General features: G+C 45.4%; 1 protein-coding gene across 2 annotated transcripts in view; it reads left to right on the forward strand.

The window, feature by feature from the left end:
* Positions 1-22,309, forward strand: part of IL17RD (interleukin 17 receptor D) — a 62,405-nt gene extending 40,096 nt beyond the window's left edge. Inside the window, exons 3-13 of one of the 2 annotated variants that reach the window (XM_081159600.1) lie at positions 1,222-1,347; positions 4,947-5,065; positions 5,588-5,708; positions 7,548-7,592; positions 7,684-7,835; positions 9,130-9,195; positions 10,418-10,472; positions 10,946-11,056; positions 11,802-11,986; positions 14,458-15,394; positions 16,110-22,309. In XM_081159600.1, coding sequence (XP_081015726.1) covers positions 1,222-1,347; positions 4,947-5,065; positions 5,588-5,708; positions 7,548-7,592; positions 7,684-7,835; positions 9,130-9,195; positions 10,418-10,472; positions 10,946-11,056; positions 11,802-11,986; positions 14,458-15,394; positions 16,110-16,222 — 2,030 coding nt within the window. In that variant the 3' untranslated portion in view covers positions 16,223-22,309. The remainder of the gene's footprint in view (positions 1-1,221; positions 1,348-4,946; positions 5,066-5,587; positions 5,709-7,547; positions 7,593-7,683; positions 7,836-9,129; positions 9,196-10,417; positions 10,473-10,945; positions 11,057-11,801; positions 11,987-14,457; positions 15,395-16,109) is intronic. The other variant, XM_081159601.1, reaches the window with a different exon arrangement.
* Positions 22,310-23,351: the final 1,042 nt, after the last annotated feature.

Consider the following 23,351-nt stretch of genomic DNA (forward strand, 5'->3'; position numbering starts at 1 on the left):
AAGTTACCTCTGTGGTGGGGAGTTCTGGGTGACTTACATTCTTCTAATATTTTCTTTAAATATCCAGGGAACATTTTTAGTCCTAAAAATGGCAATTGTGTGGCACAGCTTTGGGGAGGGGCAGCGAGAGGGGGAGGGCCGCAGGCTCAGCGAGCTTCTCAGAAAACATGCCTGTGAATGTGTCACCGCAAAGGAGAGCACCCTGACCTCAGAGGGGTGGCGGGTAGGTTGACGGAATTGAAGACCTTTTGCAGCAGACACTTTTCAAGCTTAACTGCTGAGAAAGACACAGAGATGAAGCAGCGTAAGAATGATGGGTCGCGTCTGCCAGGGGTGGCTGCTGGTTCTCCCCGCACGAGTGGCCGGAAGGGCCTGCGGCCATTCTCAGGAATCCCAGCCCCCGTCTGGCTGGAAGCTTCTGGCAGCTCTTTAGGATCTTGCAGGCTTTGAAGGTGTATTTAGCAAAACCAGGTGGCACAGCTGCTCCCACAGTCACGGCTGCATTGACAGGTGGCGGTGAATGCTGTCCTCAGACAGTCAAATAATCCGGGGGCTTTTTTGGTTTGTTTTCAGCAGTGTGGACTCTGGATTTGGTGGTGCTGTGGTGTCTCTGATGACACATGGTGTATGGGAACAAAAATTTTACCTTTTTTGATGCTAGTTAACATTTGAAGGTGCTTTACTTATCACTAAGTCGGTCAGTATCTTTTGCAGCTGCTGACTGGATTGTTAACAGTCTTTCCTCTCCTGTACGTTCATGTCTTCATTTTATTTTCGTCTCCCCAGACACCAGCCCTCTAGGTTTCTTCTGAAAACAAGCAAACCCAGATTACTTAGCCATTGTTTTGTTTCAAATCAGTAGCTCTAATGCTGAAAACCGAATTGATGTAAATAATTATTGATTTGGGTCAAATGTCCTAATAATAAAAAAGTTTGTGCCACATGCACACACAAACTCCAGCTCGTATAGGATCCTTCTTCTAACCTTGTCCTGGAATTTAACTCAAAGGGTGGAGGGTAGGGGTGGTGCTATAAATAAATCCCACTGCAGCATCTTATAGTTTTCCAAACAGTCAGCCTTTGATGCCGTATTTGGGCTTTTGAGGCACACAGAATGGATTTGGCCACCTGCAGACATGCTCTGTGTAATTTGAGAAGATGAACTTAGAAATAAAAAATAAAATTTTAAATGTGACTGTTCTTGTTATCCCACCTTTCTAGACTGTACCACATACTTGAATCCAGTGGGGAAGCATGTGATCGCTGATGCCCAGAACATCACCATCAGTCAGTATGCGTGCCACGACCAAGTGGCAGTCACCATTCTTTGGTCCCCAGGGGCCCTTGGTAAGTGGTCAAAATGGAGTCCACCGTGGTGGCCTGGGTGGGTAGTGCCCAGTGCAGGGGTCCCAAACCTGACGGCCTCCAGGGACCAGCCAGGTTTTGACGTGAGAGTAGCTTTCGTTGGCTTGGGCACAGATACACCTCCTACTTTTATGCATCCTCATGCTGGGCATGCTCACGGCTTGCTGCCGTGCCCTGTGGCTCCTCTTTTGCTCCCTTGGCTGTTATTGAGAGAGATGTGGGTTTGAAACATACTAGTGTGTGAGTGATAGATGGCACAGGCCTTGCTTGGCCTCTGTGTCTCAGCCGAAGTGGGAGGATGGGTGGCCCATCCAAGGACGTGAATGCTTCGGCATCCAGCATTAATGGTCTCTAGCCACACAGAGATGTGCAGGCCCAGCATTGGCACATTTTGTGAGTTTTCAGGAAAATCCCAGTTTTCATGGGAAACCATGAAACCAACAATTTTTAAATGTTGGCAACTTATTGAATTTTTATTTGAACTTTGTGGGCCAGAAAAACCAAACTAAAACAAAGAAACAGAAAAAGCAAACCCACATTATCTGGCCTGATTCAGGTTAGGGCCATGTCTGCTTGTCCTCTTCAGTGAATTGACAATACACAGGAGAAGATCCATAGCTGAGTGTGGGACATGGGGAGGACCCATTTCTTCAGATGGGCCTGGGTTTGAACCCAGAATCACAAGAGGTCTTCAGTCCTCACTGAGCCCCAGCTTCCCCATCTATAAAGTGCAGATGACTGACGTTGGGCTTGTTGTAAGAATTAGAGACACACACACACAATACATTTTTATTTATTTATTTTTATTTATATTTTTAAAGTATTATTTTTTTAAATATGTCTTTATTAGATTTCAGAGAGAAGAAGGGAGAGGGGGAGAGGGAGATAGAAACATCAATGAGAGATTCATTGATCGGCTGCCTCCTGCACGCCCCCTACTGGGGATTGAGCCCGCAACCTTGGCATGTGCCCTGACCAGGAATCAAACCTCGATCTCCTGTATCCTAGGTCGGTGCTCAACTGCTGAGTCACGCCAGCGGGGCACACACAGTACATTTTTAGAAAGAGCTCTTAAAAAACTGTGGCTATTGTTATCATCATCAGAACCTGGTCCTTTGACATTGCCACCCAGTCTTAGGATTTTAAAAAAAAACTGGCCAAGGGAAAAGTAAAATAAAATCTGAATGGGATAAATCTCATAAGAACCAGATCGCAGGAGAGGTGAGTGCAGAGAGAGGGAGGGTGAGTCAGACCCGTGAGCCTGACTCACTTATCCACGTAAATACTGCTGGGTCTGAACCCAATGGGTTTCCAAAAATAACATTATCTTAACATTTACAGATACAAACATTCTCTGTGGATAAAAGGGAAGTGGTCGTTCCATGTAAGGCTAAATAGCTGAGGGGTTGGCCTGATGAATTGCAGGCTCCTTCTTTAGAATGAAAGTAAGAGACGTGAGCTGGTGGTAGGAAAACCGGCATGTGGAACAGTGAGGCAGAAGGTTGTGCTTTACATGATGATTTGGCCAGTGGGGTGTGTGTGTCGCTGGACAGGTTCTATCAGTTTCTGTGGGGTCCTGTCAAGGAAGTTCTTTGGAAGCCAGAAAAGCCTATGGGTTAAGAGCATTCTGGGTTTGAATCCCACCTCTACCGTTTAATTCTGGTGTGACCCTGAGCAAGTCATTTAGTGTCTCTGCACCTCAGTTTCTCCATCCATAGAATGGGGATGATAATACCTTCTTTCTGTGGTTGTTAGGGGGATTTAATGGCTTAAGTGACCGGAAGGGGTAGATAAGTTCCTTTATGGGAAGCTGCCCTATAAAATTGCTAAACATTCTTTCACTACAAGGTGCCAATAGTACTATGATTTAAGATTTATATTTGCTGTCCTTTCCCCCACTCCCAAACTGGGCAGGTCTTTTTAAAAATAAGGACTTGAGCCCTGGCTGTTGTGGCTTGGTTGGAGCGTTGTCCTGCACACCAACAACACTGTGGTTGTGGGTTCAATTCCCAGTCAGAGCACATACCTAGGTTGTGGGTTTGATCCCCAGTTGGGGCACATATGAGAGGCAGCCAGTCGATTTTTCTCTCTCTCATCATGTTCCTCCCCCTCCCGCCCTCTCTCTCTCTTTCTCTCTCCCTTCCCCCATCTCTAAAGTCAATTAAAAATAATAATAATGACTAGAACCATCCACCCCCACCCCAGCTGATGAATTTTTATGTAATTGTGAGATGAACAGTCATATTAATCACCTGGCTTTTGTTAAAACAATAGTTCTGGGGGCATTGCATGAATTAAATCTCAGTATAAAATATAAGAATTCGTTTTAAAAACTTCGGGGGAAGAGGAATCTCAAAAGGTGAGTTTTGTGAGATCTACTAAATAGTTGTGAGAACTTGTCAGCGTGTTTGAATCTCAGGCTATTGGTCGGCGGCTGTCACCCCCACAGGAAGCTTCGTGCGAGAAGTCCAGCCGAGTCTCTGCCTGCACATGCTGCATACAGACCCCCTGAAACGTGAAGCTCTGCTTGTAGCTCCTTTGCCCTGCCCACCATAAAATATGTGTTCTTCATCAGATAGCTACAGGACTGGAGAACCTATTCAAAAGAGAAAAAGATTTCCCTGGCCTTTGCCATCCATAATTTTCCCACCTGGTTAATTGCATCCTGTGTAATTACTCTGGCCCTGGGAGGGGAAGGGTTGAAACCGTCTACTTGTCTAGCGCTCAGAAAGAATGCGAAATCGATATCGTGCCAATTGAGGCCGGCTTGGGGGATCTCCAGCTGCAGTTGGACCACTCCAGTCTCCATGGGATACAGAGCCTGGTGCTGGCTCTTGTGGACACCAGAGCTTAATCCTTTTGAAAGCATCTAGTCCGAAGTGCAGCGGGGGAAGCTCAGGTGGCGGGAGGCCGGGCCGGCGCCTTTCAGCGGCTCTGTGGGCGTCTGGGGCCTCTGAGTGCTGTGTGAGGAGCACACACTGGGCAGCTCTTGGGTGTCTGCCTTTCAGGCATGATTAGAGCAAGAACCGCTTTGTAAATCACATAGCCATTCTCCCAAGCTATTTAATCTCAAGCCTAGGAACTCCTTGGGTGCAGGCACACACTTTGTTGGGAATTTTGCACATTGCTCATTGAAACATGCCAGCAAATATAGGGCTACAACTTAAAGTGGAAACGTGGTTTGGGGAGAGTCCCTAGTCAGCCTGGGGATTTATCAATTGAATACACCCTGTTTAATGACCTAGGAGTTATGTACGCCACTGCAGACTTTTTTTATGATCAGTTGTGACTTGAGTCTCAATATTTGAACCCTAATGTCATGGAGGCAGTGGGCATTTGTGGAATGGCTGGCTGGATTAGAGACTAATTCATTAGTAATAGTGTGACAGAGGAAATCACCTGGTCTGTATCAGAGGAATGCAGAGTATGTGTTTTTCCTTTCTATAAACTCAGATATTCTGGCCAGAGTAAGAATTCCTTTAACTGCTGTGTAGGTGGAGAGGACAATAATCCCGGAGGAAGGAAAGTGTGTTCCAAAGTAATTAGGCCCACTTTTAATAAAAGCATTCTGCTTTGCTTAGGCATTGAATTCCTAAAAGGATTCCGGGTAATACTGGAGGAGCTGAAGTCAGAGGGAAGACAGTGCCAACAACTGATTCTAAAGGACCCGAAGCAGCTCAACAGTAGCTTCAAAAGAACTGTAAGTCACACACGGGAATGTGCTCCTGAAGACAGGCCATTGTTCTGGGGGCTGAATGGTCTATTCAAAGTCTGTGAAACTGGAGAAGGAGGGGCCTTGGGGTCCACCCCACCTGCCAAGGTGGGCGAGATGGCGGGCAGTGCTGCCAGCCTGCCCCACGCTCCCTGAGAAACCCTCCAGCACCTCTCGCTGGTAAACACGCCTCTCGGGTTACGCGCTGGAGCAGCCGTCCTGGAAGGTGGCTCTGTATGTGGGCTCCTCCCCACCACCCTCGAAGTCCAGTGTTAACACGCTCTGGCTTCCTTGCCAAAGAACAGCCGGCATTGTTGATCTTCACTGTCAGGGAGGGAGCCAAACCTGACCTTGGTTCAGAAAATAGACCTGACTTCCTCCTTTCCTGGGACACGTCCCCAGCTCTGGAACTGTGTCTGGGTGACAGTCAGAGAGGACTGAGCTCTCCTGGGTAGGTGGAGGGGTGGGTACTTTCTCCACGACATCACATGTGTTTTTGTTCCCTTTTAGGGAATGGAATCTCAACCTTTCCTGAATATGAAGTTCGAGACGGATTACTTTGTAAAGATTGTCCCTTTTCCTTCCATTAAAAACGAAAGCAATTATCACCCTTTCTTTTTCAGAACCCGGGGTGAGTATGGCCTTTCCTGCCTGGTTCCCAGGGTGAGACTTCTGCTTTTAATTTTCAACAGATATGTGTTCAGGAGCCCACCAAGCACTGGTGTGAAACTAGCAAGTACAGAAAAGCATCCAGAAAAGCAACTTGTAGAATGAAGATTTGGCCCAGGGTGCTGTTAGTCCTGTAGTAAAAATTAATTTAAAAAATAGGAATAAGAAGTATAAGTTGATTTGGGGGTAAAGCATGAAATGATTCCTCCTTTTATTTGTTATCAGGAGGATGGCATCGGTGAGGAATTGCCTGTTATTTTCAGGATTAGGTTAAGAAAATTAAGCAGTATTCCTGAGATCGCCTCTTCCTAGGAATTTATTTATTCTTCCTCCTTCTTTATTTAGCATCTATGTGCTAGGCCCTGTTCTAAATGCTTTCCAAGTATTAACTCCATGAAAACCCTACAAAGAACTTGGTCTTACCTTCTCAGTAATTAGATGGGGACTCACACACAGAGAGGTCAAAGGGCTTTCTGGAGCTGGGATCTGAACCCCAGCAGCCTGACTCTGGATCCCCGCCCTCAAAACTTCTCACCACGCTGGGTTCCCTTTGCTGCCTGGCTGTCCTTTTCTGTCTGTTTTGCACACGGTGTCTCTCGTCTCCCTGTACCGCTGCTTTCAGGGACCCAGGCACCCTGAGAGCTGCAGCAGTTCTCTTGCCTTCCTGGTCAGTCTTTCTGTCTGGCATTCCAAGGTCAGTACGACCCGACATCCCCTGCTATGTGGTCTGGCTGCTGTCCTCCTCCTCTGTGACGTTTTTATTGTCAACTTGAGTCTTCATCGGTGTTTCCCTTTGTGGAAGTCTTACTCTGGTTATTTTCTTATAGCCCCTCTTTCTTTTTTTTTAAACTCTGGTTGTTTCCTATGCAGCAAAGTTATTTTATAACAATCGGTCTCATTTTCTTAATTAAATAAGATTCCATGGGGAGAAGACCATTAGCACCTAACAGTATCTCTTGATGCCTTACACATAACAATCAGATAGAGGATTCAAAGCACATGTTCATGAAAAGCTTGCCGAAATCAAACCTAGAATAATTTAAGATTAATTTTTCCCATTGGAATCAGTCAGTGTGTCTTTTTGGATGTGAGGTGGAGGCAGGAGATGTGTTTACCACTATTTCAGTGTAGCGACCTTGAGGCAGCCTTGGGTTTTCTTGGAATTGTAGGGACCTTTTCCAGAGGGTTCTCCCTGGGTTAGCAACATGGCATATTGAACTAGCTGTTTGGCTTAGTTGAAATCATGTTTCGAAGCTACCGGCTTTGGTGCCTGGTTTTCAGCACGGGTACTATTCCTCAGTAGATGCCTGATGTCATTTTTAGACTCCATCAAAAGGATTTTAAATTAGAATGCTAGTGACGGTTAAAATACAAACAATTAAAATAGAGACAGGTAAGAGGCTCGCTTCCATCCCCTGTGCCCAAGCACCTCCACAGTGGGATGGGGCCAGCGTCATTTCTGTTTACAGCTTAAACAGCCTCTGTGTGGCACTGGCATGAACACGTTCCTGCTGCCCTTGACCGCTGGCCTTGAAACTACGTAATGCTAGACAAGCTTTTAAAATCTGGGTGACTTGGTACTGTTCCCATGTATTTGGCATAAAGTGAACTGCGTTGATATTTTTATATTGTACAATTTAAGTTTTCATAAGATACAACTGTACTATACTGAAAATCATTGTTGAATTGATGTTTTTAATATTCTTCCCAGCAACACCCAGTGCCAGATATTTATATTTATTGAATTGTTGGACAAGAAAAATGTCAAACTAAAACCAAAAATATGCCTCTCTCTTAATAGCCTGTGACCTGTTGTTACAGCCGGACAACCTGGCCTGTAAACCCTGTAAGTAGAACTCTTCTTGTCTCCAAGTGTTGCCACCCCAGTGGTGTCAGGTGGCCTCGGGGTGCTCACTTCGGGTCCTTTCTCCTCCCAGTCTGGAAGCCTCGGAACCTGAATATCACCCAGCACGGTTCGGATATGCAGGTGTCCTTCGACCACGCACCACACACCTTTGGCTTCCGTTTCTTCTATCTTCATTACAAGCTCAAGCATGAGGGACCCTTCAAGCGAAAGACCTGTAAACAGGTGAGCCCCTAGGTGTACATAGTGTAACATTGCATGTTTTAAAGTGACCTCTGACCCCAGCTGGCGTGGCTCAGTGGCTGAGCATCGACCCATGGACCAGGAGATTCTGGGTCAGGGCACGTGCCCAGGTTGGGAGCTCGATCCCCAGTAGGGGGCATGTAGGAGGCAGCCAATCAATGACTTTCTCTCATCATTGATGTTTTTCTCTCTCTCTCTCTCTGTCCCTTCCTCTCTCTGAAATTAATAAAAAAAACACACCAAAAACATATAAAGTGACCCCTGAGCCCCTGGAATTTGGATGGTTCAGCATGAGCATTAGGAGTTGTTGATTCTCAGCAGTCAGTAGATATTCCAGAATATTATCACTGATATGTCTCAGACCATCTTGCTGTGACTCCTCACTCCCCAGTTATCTACACCCCAGCTATCCTGGTGGTGATATAGCCTGGTAAAAATATTACCAAGGAACCAAAATAAGTATTTCTGATTTGTTCTTCTATATTAAAAACATTAATCAGGTGCTCACTGTATGGCAGTCACCAAGCTTTATGCTCTTCAAACCCTTACAACCCTGTGAAACAGAGGCTACTGTCATTTCCACTTTACAGATGGGGAGAACTGGAGGCTCAGGGAGGTCACCTGGCTTGCTCAAGGTCACACAGCTATAATGGAAACACTACCTGTAGAAGCCATGTCACTAGCATTTCAGTGGCTACTGATTTTACATGTAGGCCAAAGTTAATTAGAAACTCAGTAACCAAGTTCTTAAGCTGAAGACAGAGGGAGTGGGAAATGTTTTATGAAAGTTCACAGGACTGCTAGGTCGCCCTCTGGGAGCACCAAGAGAGGCTTTTAGTAGTGGTGGAAGACCCCAGCATCTTCCTGGGCATGCTCCTGTGTGTGTTGTTTTGCTTTCCTGCTGGCTTTCACCTCCTTTGACCCTCTGCTAGCAAATAAAATAAACACAAACACAGGCGGGTAATTTCTTTCTGCACCCTTTTATTAAGTAAAGGGTATTCTAACTACATAGTTTCTTTGTTTTCAAATGAAATGTTCCTGCTGAGGGCACCACCAGCTAAGTGTATAATATGACAGGGGTCCCAGGCTCTCCTAGGCCTTTTATCAAAGTGAAGTTCAGATAACATGGCAGATAAACACAGTTGCTTTCTGATCTGATTCACATTTCCTGAAAACATGTTTGAGACCGGTGGCAAATCTTTAGTTCTGGGGGAAGAGAGGGGTTCTGATGACCTTTATCCAAGAAGCAAGTTTAAAAAGTATTGTTTCGTTGCAGGAGCAAAATACAGAGACAACCAGCTGCCTCCTTCAAAATGTATCTCCAGGGGATTATATAATTGAGGTATGTATAACTCAAGAAAGCACTATTATTAATTCCACAGAATGAGTCCGGTTCATTTAGAATTCCAGCTGTTGACAACACTAAAATTTCAAGCCATTGAAGGTGTGCAGTTATGTTTTTACATGGTCCTTAACATGCTTTTAAAAGTTTATATGAAATTGATCTTTGATTTTTTTTTCATTAAATATTTCAAATAAATATTTTTATGTAACCATATAGTCCATATAACCATGATTTTAAAATTTCTATGTAGTATTCCTTCTTCCTTACAAAGGTATATTTTTAAAACCTTAGCTTCTAAAGAGTCTAGTTTTATTTATTTATTTTTTAATCCTTACGTGAGGATATTTTTTCCATTGATTATTTCAGAGAGAGTGGAAGGAGGAGAGAGAGAGAGAGACATTAATTGCTTGCTTCCCATACATGCCCGACCAGGGCCCGGTATCGAGCCTACAAACGAGGTACATGCCCTTGGCCAGAACCGAACCTGGGACCCTTCAGTCCTCGGGCCGATGCTCTAACCACTGAGGAAAACTGTCTAGGGCTAAAAGTCTTGTTTTAGTGATAACCCAGCAAAGCAAAAGTTATGCCCATTACATCTGCCTGTACTTCTCTAGGTTTCTGCTGACATTCCTCTGCGTAAATTTACACGAGTCCTAAGTTCCACTTAAAAGAGCATGTACATGGTATATATTTTTTCTTTTTGTAGATTTCTTTTCCAGTATCAAAAATACTACAAAAACGGGAGTAAAAGAAAAATAGAAAGAGAAATTAAAAAATTTGTCCATAGCCTTCCCATTCAGAGACAATTAACATGTCTTAACATTTTGGTAGAAACACCTAGTTCTTGCATTACTCTGTAGCAAGATGTGGTTTTGAACAGACACACCCTCGTAAAGCATTCATGGAGGCCCAGGAAAGTCAGCGGTAAGATGCCAGGTCAGTTGAAAATTCTTAGAACGTGGAACTCGATGGCTGATTTTATCAATGAATAAACCACCTTTGGTTCATGAAGAGATCACGACTTTTGAGTTGGTAAAGCAGAGATGTGTCGGACCATTAATGCCTGGTCTCGGCCCGTAAGTGATCACAGGCAGCGGCCCCCCTTTCCCTCGCCCCATTCTCCTTCCTCCCGCCCCACCCTGCCCACAGACGACAAAAGAATGAAATCTGTTGAGATGCTATCACTTAAAAAAATAATACAGCGTCCTCTGTTTCGCAGCTGGTGGATGACACTAATACAACAAGAAAGGTGATGCATTATGCCTTAAAGCCAGGTAAGAATTTTTTTGTTTGAAACGTTGGCTCCAGACTATAGCACACCAAGGTATCTGTACCTAATGGTTCACAAAAACAAAACACAACAAAACTTGAGCTCCTCTCTCTTGAAGGATGTTCCATCAAATGACTTTCCTCCTCCCTAATGTGGATGCCTGGAAGATCAAAGCCAGTGTGGTGTGTGTCTTCTGGAACTAAATAAATAGTCAATTGTCCTGGAAGAAAAGTGGAGGTGGGAGGGGGAGGTTTCCTTAGGCAAAATTCTCACTGAAAAGTATTTACAGTTAGCAGACTAACTGCTGAATTGTTTCTTCAAAATGAATCCTTTTAAAATTACCAAACGAGTACTAGAGAAAGGTGGTCAGAGGGGTCCTAGAACCTGTTATATGGCTTACACTGGGAAAAAAAAAAAATTCTCTTTGAAGCTGTTATGCTGCTTAAGTTTAAAAGCCTTCCCTTTGAAATTTCCCAGTGCATTCCCCGTGGGCTGGGCCTATCAGAGCCGTTGCCATCACTGTGCCGCTGGTGGTCATATCGGCATTCGCCACACTCTTCACTGTGATGTGCCGCAAGAAGCAACAAGGTATGTGTGTGGTGTGTCCCTGCCAAGGGGCAGGACTGGAGTGCTTGGTCCCTCCAGGTGGGCATCTGGAGGCCACATAGCTCCTTGTAGTCAGTTTCCTGGCTTCTGTACTTCCTAGAATTAAAATTAAAATTAACTCAGGAGCCACTAAAAGGACAGGCGTACTTCTGTTCTCAAACTTGGGATAGTAAATTCAAGAGCATCAAGGAAGTATAAAGGCATGAGTCAGGATAAAGGTAGGGTTTGATCCACTTATAAAAGCCAGGTGTCAGGAGGGAACCTTCTGGGGAGTTGGAAATGTCCTGTATTTTGATCTGAATGGTGGTTACATAGGTACACACTTAGATAATAATTTGAGATATACTCTTAAGATTTATGCATTTTACCTTGTAAATTATACCTCAATAAAAAAGTGTCTTTGAAAAAGGTGTGCTCTGCCAATGCTAATTTGTCCAGTAGGTGCGCTCTGGGTTGCAAGAGTTGGTTCTGGATGCTCTCTGCTGACTAGGGTGGTCCCTAAAGTGTTCTTGGCTTTCTCAAGGTCAGTTTTAGGTGAAGAGCAAATTTTGGCCATTTGTTGCTCCACTGGATGTGACCCAAGGGGCTGGTGGAGTTGGGGAATTGGGAGTGCTCTTTGTGGACATGTCACCTTTTGTTTCTTGAAGATAACAATAGGTCCCCAGTCTTAGTGAACAGGACCAAGCATTGCTCATAGCTGTCAATCCTATCTTCTTTTCCAATTTAGAAAATATATATTCACATTTAGATGAGGAGAGTTCTGAGTCCTCCACCTACACCACAGCACTCCCCAGAGAGAGGCTCTGGCCGCGGCCGAAGGTCTTCCTCTGCTATTCCAGTAAAGATGGCCAGAATCACATGAACGTTGTCCAGTGTTTTGCCTACTTCCTCCAGGACTTCTGTGGCTGTGAGGTAAGGAATCTAAAGTCTCTTCTGTTTAGTGGGGCACATGCTCTGCACCCTCTCCTGGCCACCTGTCCCTGCCTCCAGGCCTCCTTCTGTGACACCTGCCCTCCGGTAGTGCCTGGCTTCCAAATTGGGGTCAGCCTGGAACTCTTCTTTCAGTCTGTTCTGCTCATCACTAGCACTAAATGTTTTCTAATACTCAGTTCTATCCCAACCAAACACTCCTGCTCGGAAGCCTTGAGTGGCACCCACTTGGCAGGAAGTAGCAGGGGGGGAATGGCAGCTGCCCTGGGAGTACTTAGTGGGGGTGGGGAGAGGAGGTCACTCGACATATCCTGGTGAGCATCAGAGGGTCAAAGGAAGAATGCAAGTAAAGTAGCAGGTTTGACAGTTCTTTGGAGGAGCTTTGCTAAGAAGGGAAAAATAATCAAGTTGCTTAAATTGGTCTGCTCTGGTTTCTTACCTGTTCTTTTGAGTTAAGCTACCCATTTGTAGCTTTTCTGTGTTATAGTGTTAATTTTAGAATGAAGTCTAAAGCTCTCATGGAGAACACACTGTTTCTTACAACTGCAAGAATAGTATAATAATTATGTAGTTGGGTTATTTGTCCATGCTGGTAGGTTTCTCAGAATCTCTCCATGTGGTGAGGCTGCCCCCTAGTGTCAAAAAGCGTGCTTTACAAGGCTGGCCCGGTTTCCCAGTGCAGGAAGGTGGAGAAGTTGGCAGATTAGCACATATGCTGAAAAACAGCAGCAAACTTTAGTCTGTGCTGCATGCTGTCTTCAGATACAGACAACCCCAATTATGTGTGTAATACTGTAGAAAATTTGGAAACTAGAAAAATATGACAAAAAAATGGCCTGTAATCTCAACTTGGGGAAAAGAGGGCCCATGGTTAATATTTGGTGTATTTCCTTCCAGCCTCTTTCTGCATAGATGAAGTCATACATACAGTTTTGCATTTTGGGTAGTAGCTTGGAATTATTTTTTCTGTCTCTTTAATAGCTTTTTACATAATTAGCAGTTTTCTGTAAACTGCAATTTTAAATAACCACTTGATCCATAATGTTATTTCAAATTGTTAAACATCTCAGGAGTTCAGTGTGGCCTCATTTCTGATGATTTTCCAAAGACAAATGCCTGGAAGTGGAATTGCTGGATCAAAGATAGGAACATTTAAAAAAATACTTGGTATATAATCTGTTTTGTGTTTTTTTCCATTGATACATATTTTTTAATCCTCACCAGAGGATATTTTTTCCATTGCTTTTCAGAGAGAGAGAGAGAGACATCAATATGAGAGAGAGACATCAATTGGTTGCCTCCTGCATATGCCCTGACAAGGGCCGGGGATTGAGCCTAGGTACATTGTCCTTGACCAAAAAGTGAACCTGAGATGCCAACGCTTTAGCCACTGAGCCACACTGGCCAGGGCTAATCCCAGTTATTTATTAGAATTTATAATGTTTAGAAGAATTAGGGCAAGTGTAAGACAATTCAGGATTTTTTCAGCAAGTGGATAGATGTTAGGGGTTTCTTCCCTTTGATAACACCATAGAGCAGAAGAAAGACAGTCATTTCAGGTCCCCTTTCCCCTTAACAGGCTGTGGCTGCTGTGTTCAGGCATGGCCATTGGGAATTAGGTTCTGAACTACAGAGGGGAAGAGAAAGATACAACTGCCGAGAGATGATTTCAGCACAATCAGACGAAAATGGTCTGAGAAGGTGAAGCCCTCTGAGGGGGCCTGGTTTTCCTCCCCCACCCCCAAATTCCCTACCAGATTCCTCTTGGGGTTAAAAGCCTTGTATGGATGTGACCATGTAGACCACTGTGACGTTATGGTGGAAAGTGCCCGTCACTCCCCAGTGAGTTAACCAGAATGGCCATGTTACTGCAGTTTACCACCCTCCTCTCCTGACCAATGGTAAACACCATGGTTTTGAGAGTGGCTGGGGGGGAGGGGGCGTTTGTCAGTCACTTTCTCTGGACATGAGTCATCCAGCATTGTGGGTGACTCTGGCATCCATACCTGGGCCTTTCTCAACCCACTTTGGGGTCCCTCTATTATCACCTTCCAACTTTCTCTCTGGGACTTGCCCCCCATGTAGGCAGCCTCACTCATCAGACAGACCAACCCCAGTGCCCCCGTTTTCCATGCTCTGCACCACACTCTTAAGCCCCTTGAGCACCTCACATGCAGTATGTAACTTGGGCAGGTTGCTAGAAGCTCTGTGCTTCCGTCTTTTCACCTGTAGGACAGGAGTGGTAACGATCCCCCATTATGCTAAAATGAGGGCATGATGCAGAGGGTCTGGTGTGTGACTGTCACCCATGGAATGTTAGCTGTTCCTCGGAGCCAGGTAACCACGGAGCTGCTAATAATGATTAAGGGAGAGAGAATGTGCCCTCCTTGTAACATTCCCTTTCCTGCTGGACACTCCAGGCTGTCTGAGTCCGGGTCCTGTTCTCTTTCCAGGTGGCTCTGGACCTGTGGGAAGACTTCAGCCTCTGCAGAGAAGGGCAGAGAGAATGGGTCATCCAGAAGATCCACGAGTCCCAGTTCATCATCGTGGTCTGTTCCAAAGGCATGAAGTACTTTGTGGACAAGAAGAACTACAAGCACAAAGGAGGCGGCCGAGGCCCGGGGCAGGGGGAGCTCTTCCTGGTGGCCGTGGCCGCCATCGCCGAGAAGCTGCGCCAGGCCAAGCAGAGCTCCTCGGCGGCGCTCAGCAAGTTCATCACCGTCTACTTCGATTATTCCTGCGAGGGAGACGTTCCCGGCGTCCTGGACCTGAGCACCAAGTACAAGCTCATGGACAACCTCCCCCAGCTCTGCTCCCACCTGCACTCGCGAGACCACAGCGTCCGGGAGCCCGGGCCGCACCCCGGAAACGTCAGCCGCAGGAACTACTTCCGGAGCAAGTCGGGCCGGTCGCTGTACGTCGCCATCTGCAACATGCACCAGTTTATCGACGAGGAGCCCGACTGGTTTGAGAAGCAGTTCGTTTCCTCCCACCCTCCCCCGCCCCGCGCCCGGGAGCCGGTCCTGGAGAAGTTTGACTCGGGCTTGGTTCTGAATGACGTCATGTGCAAGCCGGGGCCGGAGGGCGACCTCTGCCCCAAGGCCGGGGCGCAGGCCCCCGCGTCGCCCTCGGGCTCGCGCTCCGAGGGGCAGCAGCCCGGCCTGGACGAGGACGCGGAGGCGGAGGCCGGGCCTGGCGCCGGCTCGGGCCTGCAGCCCCCGCTGCGCGCGGGGAAGGCCGCGGGCGCCTCGGGCCTGCCCCGGGACTCGGGCATCTATGACTCGTCGGTGCCCTCCTCGGAGCTGTCTCTGCCCCTGATGGAGGGACTCTCGGCGGACCAAACGGAAACGTCCTCGCTGACGGAGAGCGTGTCGTCGTCCTCAGGCCTGGGTAAGGCGCTGGGGGCCCGGAGAGCCCGTGGGTGGTTCCCATGAGGCCACGGCGTTGGTTCCTAATCCGAAATCTGAGAGTGTTTTCCTAGTTCGGGTGTAAAGTTATTTGGCAGTGAAACCTGATGGGAAGTAGCACAGCTGCATTGATAGCTTCAGGTAATGGGCACGGTCACGTGTGGGAGCTGATGCTAAGTTATGGTGAGCTGCCCAGCCCCGTGTTAGGTAATATACAGTATGTGCATTCTGTCACCCTCCTAAACTCCGAAAGCATCTGAATACCAAAAAGCAGTGGCCCCAGCAGTGTTAGGTGAAGACCTGTAGGCCTGGATCTTTGTTGGGACTTGCAGTGTTCACTATCCCTGGTCCTCCCACGTCTTTAAAGCCGTATCTGTTGAACCTGGGGTTCACGGGTGCGGTATTCTCTCCGCGCAGGCTCCAGGTAGAGCTCTGTAGGAGGCCCCACTTCCCCAGGGAACCCCTGCTGGCTGCCGTGTCAGGCTGCTCCTTGCTGTGACTGACTAGTTGGAGTCATGCATGCAAACCCTTGACCCTCAGCCAAGGGAACTAGGACCTCTTAGTAGCATGAGCGTGACCCATCTTGAGCTGGTTGGGATGCCTGCCTCACTTGCCTAAACCCAGATTCTACCATGTTCTGTCCTGAGCACCCAGCGAGATGCAATGACATGTGGCTCTGTTCTCTCTTCTTTCCTTAGGTGAGGAGGACCCTCCTGCCCTTCCGTCCAAGCTCCTCACTTCTGGGGTGTATAAAGCAGAACCTGGTTGCTGCAACTACACTGGTGAACTCCACGCGGTTGCCCCTTTGTAACGAAATGGAAGAGTCTAAGCATTGCCACTTTAGCTGCCGCCTCTCTCTGGTTCCCCAGCTCATCTCTGGTTGTGTAGCCCACTTGGGCTGTGATCTCCTACAAGGATGTTTGGAGTGAAATTCGTGCCAGTACTTGTTCTCCTTGCTCCTATCCTCTAACAGATATCTTGGCAAAGTCTCCAGTTTTCTAAAACCATATGGAGCTTGGAAAGGGCATGTCCATAAGATCTGACAACAGCTTGCCATGGTAGGTCAGACCTTGGGTTAGAGCCAATACTGGGAGATAGGGAGGAAACATAAAGAGAAACAGGAAAATACCTGCACTGATCGTTCAGACTTAATTTATCTCTGCAAACTTTGCCTATTCACTGTTGGCTGTTTTGATTTGAAATGCTTTGTAGAAAAAGCACTTTTAATGTTTTTATAACCGCACAGAAATCAATTGTCAGTCTATCTGGAATCCATGTCATTACAGATGATATTCCTGTTCATTTTTGGTGTGGAACTTATGTTGCCATGGGTGTTAAAAAAGGTCAAGAAAGTAACAACATGTAATCATCTCTCATAAAGTGAGTCTTTTATGTATTAGTGGGTGGCATGGCTAACTGAGGTGGAAGTTGCAGGGCCAGGACGACCATCTAAACCATTCTTTCTGAGATGGTCTGGTCAGCATGAAAAGCCACCAGAGCTCAGCACCGAAGAGCACCTCTTGGTCTAAGTAGGCATCATGCAAACGCCAGATCTGCCTCCCAAGATTTCCTGGGCTACATTTACTCGTTGTATCTCAGATGTTGGTGTCTAGAGTTTTATTTCTAAGAGACTGATACACAACTGGGCTGTAATACTGAAAGCTGCAGTTCATGCGTTCGGTTGGCCTCTGGTCTAAAGCTGTGTCCAGAATGTTCAGGGTCAGAATCCACTGAAATATGGCAGTGTGTGGAGGTGGTGGCCAGTTAATCTGCTGAATTGGTTTTGACTAATGACAAACCTCTTTTTAAGAAGGTGAAAAGGAGGGGGCTGTCCCAAAGATGAATGTGCTCTTCGAATATTGTCTAAGGAAGACATGAGACCTGAAATCATTAAATTCTTGAATCTTAAAGTATTCCTCCCACAACCCAGCCTGTGACTGATGTTTCACTTTGTGTTTATGTTGTAGTTACCCGGTAAAAGATTTGTCTCTTGTGCTCCATCCTACCAAAAACAGCTATTTAGAGCTTAGGAGGAAAGAATTTTCTTTAAAAAGCAAAAGCAAATGTTCTGTTTTTATGAATGACTTCTCTACAGAATTTCTGTTTCCAAAGGGAAAACAGTTGTTCCCTTTTCCTCCCCTTGCCCTTCTGGGCATGTGAGCTTCCTTTTCCACTTTTTCATAGGTGCCGTTGAGTTTGGCACCGCTTTCTCAGCAATCACACCAGGGACCATGGTTTTGACTCCAGCAAATAGAACTGATATTAAAGAGGACGCCGAGGAACATCCTGAGGAGGGGTGGGAGATGGAATGGCGCAGGACTTCTCTTTCCAAGCACATGCTTGGCAGGTGGGGAAGGGAAGGTTTACAACCCTCCTGGAAAGAAGAGGTTTGTGTGTATTTTTGATGCAGATGCCACACTCCCTGCTCTGTAAAGGCAGCTGGCAGCTTCTTGGGGGAAAAACGTGATCGGCTGTTCTCTGGCATCAAGTTTCCTGCAGCTGCCCTGAGGGAGAGACAAGTGAGCAACAGAACTGCCTCCCCCATAAAACCAGGCATCTTGTTGGAGAAGAGACGTTCCATGTTGTCACCGTGGAATACAGGACAAGCACAGAGCTCCTACCCTCATGTGACTCTCCTTCCATTCTATCCCCAGCATGCATTCTGTAAAGGAGATTGGTCACTTCAAACTTGCTAGCATACGAAAATTCACTTTGGAACATTATGACAGATATTTCTTGTTGAGACCAAATGGTGCATGCTCCAAAGGAGCCAGTAAGAGCCACTTTTAGGATAGATATTCAGCTTTGCATGTGAAGTGAGGCATCTCTGAGAAAGTGGCCCAGTGACAGCATGAGGACTGGGGTGGAGGAGCATCAGCTGGGCGTCATGAGTGTGGGAAAGCTTGCTAAATGAGCTTACTCATGAAAATGGAAGGGAAAAAAGATGCTAGTCCAAAAATCAGGTAATGTTTTAGTTTGGATTTAGGATTTGGGCACTTATTTTGAAACATTAATGTTTGTGATGTTCAACAAAAGCGAACTGTTGTATGGAGTAATGAAAAAATGGGAATGCCTAACTCAGAATAAGTTGAGAAGTCCAGCTTCCTGGTTTTGCCTTATTAGTTTCACTTTTTCCCCCCCACCCTCCCCATCTAATGCTGGGAATAGGAATAATTGCCATGTAGATTAAGGCAGAACATCTGTTTTAAGCAGAGCTCCATTTTTTGACTCACACTGTTCTGAGCAGTGGAAATGATAAGCCAGAATTCAAATAAAGGTTCTGTAAGTCACAGGCTTTTAGACAATGGGGAAACAAGAAGTAGAATATAGGGGTGATTCCAATGAGTTCTTGACCCTGAGAGTCAAAGGCTTATGTAGCTAAATTAGATGGTGTCCTCTGGACAGGTGAACAGATATATACGTCCAAGGTTCTAGGTAACCAAGAAGCTTGCAGGTAGTTGAAGGTAGGGAGCTGGTGGTTTATCTTAAATCACCAGTGCCCTACAGAAAGGACTTACCGTCCAACACAGCTTTGCCAGGAGAGTGATTAGGGAGGTGAAAGCCCAGGTCAAGGCATGCTGTTCTCTCAGGTCAACTACAAGCAACAGTAACCACCTGGATGGGCCTAGCCCAGCCACACAGTGAGCAGAAGGTATTCCAGAGGGCCAAGTCCTGGGCCTTTGAGCCACACTAATCTCTAGAAAGAATCAGAAGTCATTCAGGTCCGGGCCTAGGAGGGTGATCCAACCAGTTAATAGTATTTTGAGACAAAAATGAGATGGGTCCATAAAGTCATGAGACAGAGTATTTGGTTGACACATTAGCAATAACTGAAGATAGTCCCAGATCAGAAGTTCAAAAATATGTCTTTAGCAACAATGACATCATTGGAATCAATGCATAGTAATTTAAGTTCATGTATGTTAAAGTTTACTCTTACTACTTCATAGCTACAAGTGTCTTTTTTTTTTTTTTAAATAACCCCTAGTCTCAGGCTCCCTGACTTAAGTGTAAATAAACAGGAAAACTGTCTAAAAATGTGGGTTTATGTGATTTTTTCACAGCCTCCCCCTCCCCAGGGTTGAGCATCTTTAAAACACAAAACAAGGAATTAAAAAAAGCTGTTTTCTTGGAGAAGAAATAACATACCCTTCTCCTCCAAAGAGAGAAAACCCTGTAGTCTCCAACTGCCTGAACACTAAGACGGCTCTTAGAGAGAGGAATTGCTCTTCATGTCTTTATTGGAGAGAAGTGGACAATGCCAATGTGAAAGTTACTAGACTTTTTGATTTTATGTGGTTGGTGAAAACTACTTATTTAATAGATGGTATGTCTTCAGGGGTTGCCAGTGTAGCAGGCCTGATGTAATGATAAATAAGGTGTGATTATAAATGACAGTGACATGTCCTCTCTGTGTTGGGGATATCATAGGGCATGTTGGGGACCGTGGCAAACAGATGCTTCTCTCCCACCTACAGGGGGCAGCTACTCCAGCCAGTTGTGGCCAAGCAGTGTTTCTTGATCTTCCCATCTTTCAAGAGAAGCTGAGAAACTGGATTTTTATATGAACAATTCTGATTTGTTTAGTTAAATTTTAAAACATTTTAAAATGCATTCAGACCCTACAAAATACCTGATTGTTCTTGGCCCACTAGCTTCCAGTTTGGCACCCACCTCTGCTTTATAAGAGTTGAAATGAAAGGCATGCGTGGTAATTACAGATGTCTAGTACCACCAGAAAATGCTGTTGCTAAATGCAGACAGTAGCTGGATTGCTGCTTTCCCTCATTGCTACCCCAAAGAAATCTGATATGATTGCGAATGTATTTGAAATGTTTTGATTGCTTTTTTACATTTCATGGTAAGCCAGTTGTTAATTCCAAAATCAGATTTCTGTTCTCCCCATTTAAAAATATGACATTTGGGACAATTTCACTTAAACTCTACAACCTGAAGGACCTTATTTATAATTTTAGCCCTTGGCTTAATCAGTTCTTTAGATGATATGCAACTCTGAGCTTAGTCCAAAACTTAATAAGGAAAAGCAGGCGTTGTGGGGAGTAGGGCAAGTAATGAGTGTGCACTAGAGCCAGGTATTTGCATTGTCTTCTGCTTTAAATGACCTGTGAGTCTACTCTGTTTTGGAGGTGTGAAATCATACACAGAGAAAAGCTTTTCCTGATACTGAGATACCAGTTAGGAGTCCTCATTGGGGCATTGGGTCATCCTTGCTATATCACCACCTTTCCAGGCTCAGGGTGAAAATAAACACAAGGAAGTCTGACTGTAAGCCAATAGCTTTGATTTCAGTTTCAGAGTTTTGGGGGTGGGAGAAAGTTTGGATTATCTAGCATGCTCTCCCTGATGACAGACAAGGCTGTGCCTGAATTATTTCAGACATATGGCTGTGGATTTTCAGCAAAGGAGATTCTGTAACCTATCCTGCTGATCAGATAGTTCTTTGTACGTCTTCCTTAAAGAAATTCAAACCGGCCTTTTGTTCAGTGTGCAGTGGAAAAAGAACAGCTGGTCACCTTCCCTGTGTTTAAAAACCACAGTGAAGTCATTCCCCTGGTGTTTTTATTTCAGTGATAGATAATCCCACCTACTTAAACCATTTTTCATAGCTCTTATTTTCCAAGGACTTAGTCATTTTCACTGCTATTGTGTTTCTCAGCTTCACGCTCAGTTCAGTTGCCCAGATAGAATGTGCCTTATTCACATTGGCACTTTGTGAAGGCCAAGCTCAGGATGGGGACTACAGGGAAATTCTTACGTGCCCAGCTTCTCTTACTACTTAAAAATATAATGGCAATTTTAAAAAATGATGTATCACCTATATTCATTTTGAGGATTGTTTGATTTGCACTTTTTTCCCCCTTGACGGCAGTACTCTTACCATATGCGGTTCCCCTCCCCCGCCTCCTCCCTTGTTGTCAAATACTTGGTGCTCCTTCGTAATGTGTTTAATGTAATTCCCAAACTTCTTCAGGATACTTCAAGACCAGCTCTTACCTTCTGAGTGGCAGCTATTTCTCCCTCCAATTTTGGGTTCTATTTTTACATATCTCTAGAGATTACCCTTAATTCATGACTCACAATATTATTAAATGGCTCAGACTTCAGTTTGACCTCTGGTGAGAGAGACAGTAGTTGCTAAGGGCTAATTTGCAAAGAGGTCTAGTTGTCTTCTCTCCTGCTCTTTGGTTCCTCTCCACAACTCAGCTGGGACCACAGACTCCCCAAGAAGCTTTTTTGTGTTCTAAACGGCTGCAGCCATGGCTCTGAATTGACCAAGCACTGTGTTTCACGCAACCAGAAGTCTCACAAAAGCAAACCATTATGACTGGTTTATGTCACATAAAACTTGAGAAGATTCAAAGAAGCAATCTTTTGTTCGTATGTGATGTAGACAAAGCTGACTGCTCTATTCATTAGACAAAAAAATTACCATTGGATTATACTAATGTGTAATCATCTGTTTGTTTTTTAAAGTTTTTTTTGTTGTTTTGAAAAACAGTATGGACAGAAAAAACTTTTGTAAAAATCAAATGTGTTCGCTTAGAGAGTAGGTAACTTCTGTTTTCACTGTTAGGTGTTTTTTTTTTCTTTTCTACTTCAGAAGCTCCCTGTTAGTACATTCCGGGGGGGAAAGCCTGTGGAACATGCTGATTATTGCCATTGTCTGTCTCATCTGTAAGTTTGTCCCTTGTGGGGTCTGGTGGAATAGTGAGCACTGACAGACGGAAGCAGTGTGCTGTATTTTTACATTGAAAACAATGCCTTTTTTGATTTGTACATAACTCTGAATAGGTGACAGTAGATCACAGCTGACATTTGCAAAATGTTTTTGTACCTTTAGAATTTCTGCATCAAATAAAGTGTTTTGTTTTAAGAGTATGGTGGTTCATTATTCTAGATTATCTTTCCTGTTTCCTGAATAGCTGGGGTTCCTAGCAGAGTTTTCTGAGCACTCTCCCTCTGAGAAGGGGAGAGAGTATCCAGGGTGAAGGCGGCCAGTATGTCTTGCATTTTAAGAGAAAAGGAACCTGTTGCCCTTGACTGCGTATCTCATCCTCCAGTGGTCAGGTGCCTATTGCCTCTGTGGTGTCTGGAGCAGGAACAGGAATACTTACATTAAGAAACTTGAAAAAAAAAAAAGAAATTTGAGCCCAGCCTGTGTGGCTCAGTGACTGAGTGTCATCCCATGCACCAGGAGGTCACTGGTTTGATTCCCAGTCAGCACATTCCCCCAGTGGTTGCAGGCTCGATCCCCAGTATGGGGAGCGCAGGAGGCAACTGATCGATGTTTCTCTCTCATCAATGTTTCTGTCTCTCCCTTTCCCTTCCTCTCTCTATATTAAATAAATAAATAACATAATTTAAAAAAGACAAACTTGAGCCCTGGCCGGTATTCTCAGTGGTTAGAGCGTCGATCCACGTGTTGAAGGGTCTTGGGTTTGATTCCTGGTCCAGGTCACATACCTGGGTTGCAGGTTCCATCCCCAGCCCCACATGTGGGAGGCAACCAATTGGTGTGTCTCGCTCACATCGATGTTTTTCTCTCTCTTAAAAGGTTAACGTGATGGTTTGAGGGCAGGCTAAATAAAGAGCATCTCAGACGGTGAATAAAGAAAAATTTGTTTAAAGGGGATGGGATATCCAAAGGGAAGGGCTACATAGCACTGAGCCAAAGGGTATTGGGTCCATGGTGGCAGGAAAATATACTTGGGACAGTGAAACAAGGAAGAGCATAGGAGCAACAGGAGAACCCAGGCTGGGCTGCTTTGGCTCACTGAGAGGTCGGAGAGAGAGAGGGGCGCCTTGGAGACAGGTTTAGGGGGTAAGCCCAGGACAAGTTGCAGGTGCCCATTGCTCCCCTGGTTGTAAGTCTTGTGTGGTCCTCTTGGAGGGATGGAGGTGGTGCTGGCGTGCTCCCC

Source organism: Miniopterus schreibersii (genome assembly GCF_964146895.1).
Source record: "Miniopterus schreibersii genome assembly, chromosome: 15".
NCBI lineage: Eukaryota > Metazoa > Chordata > Mammalia > Chiroptera > Miniopteridae > Miniopterus > Miniopterus schreibersii.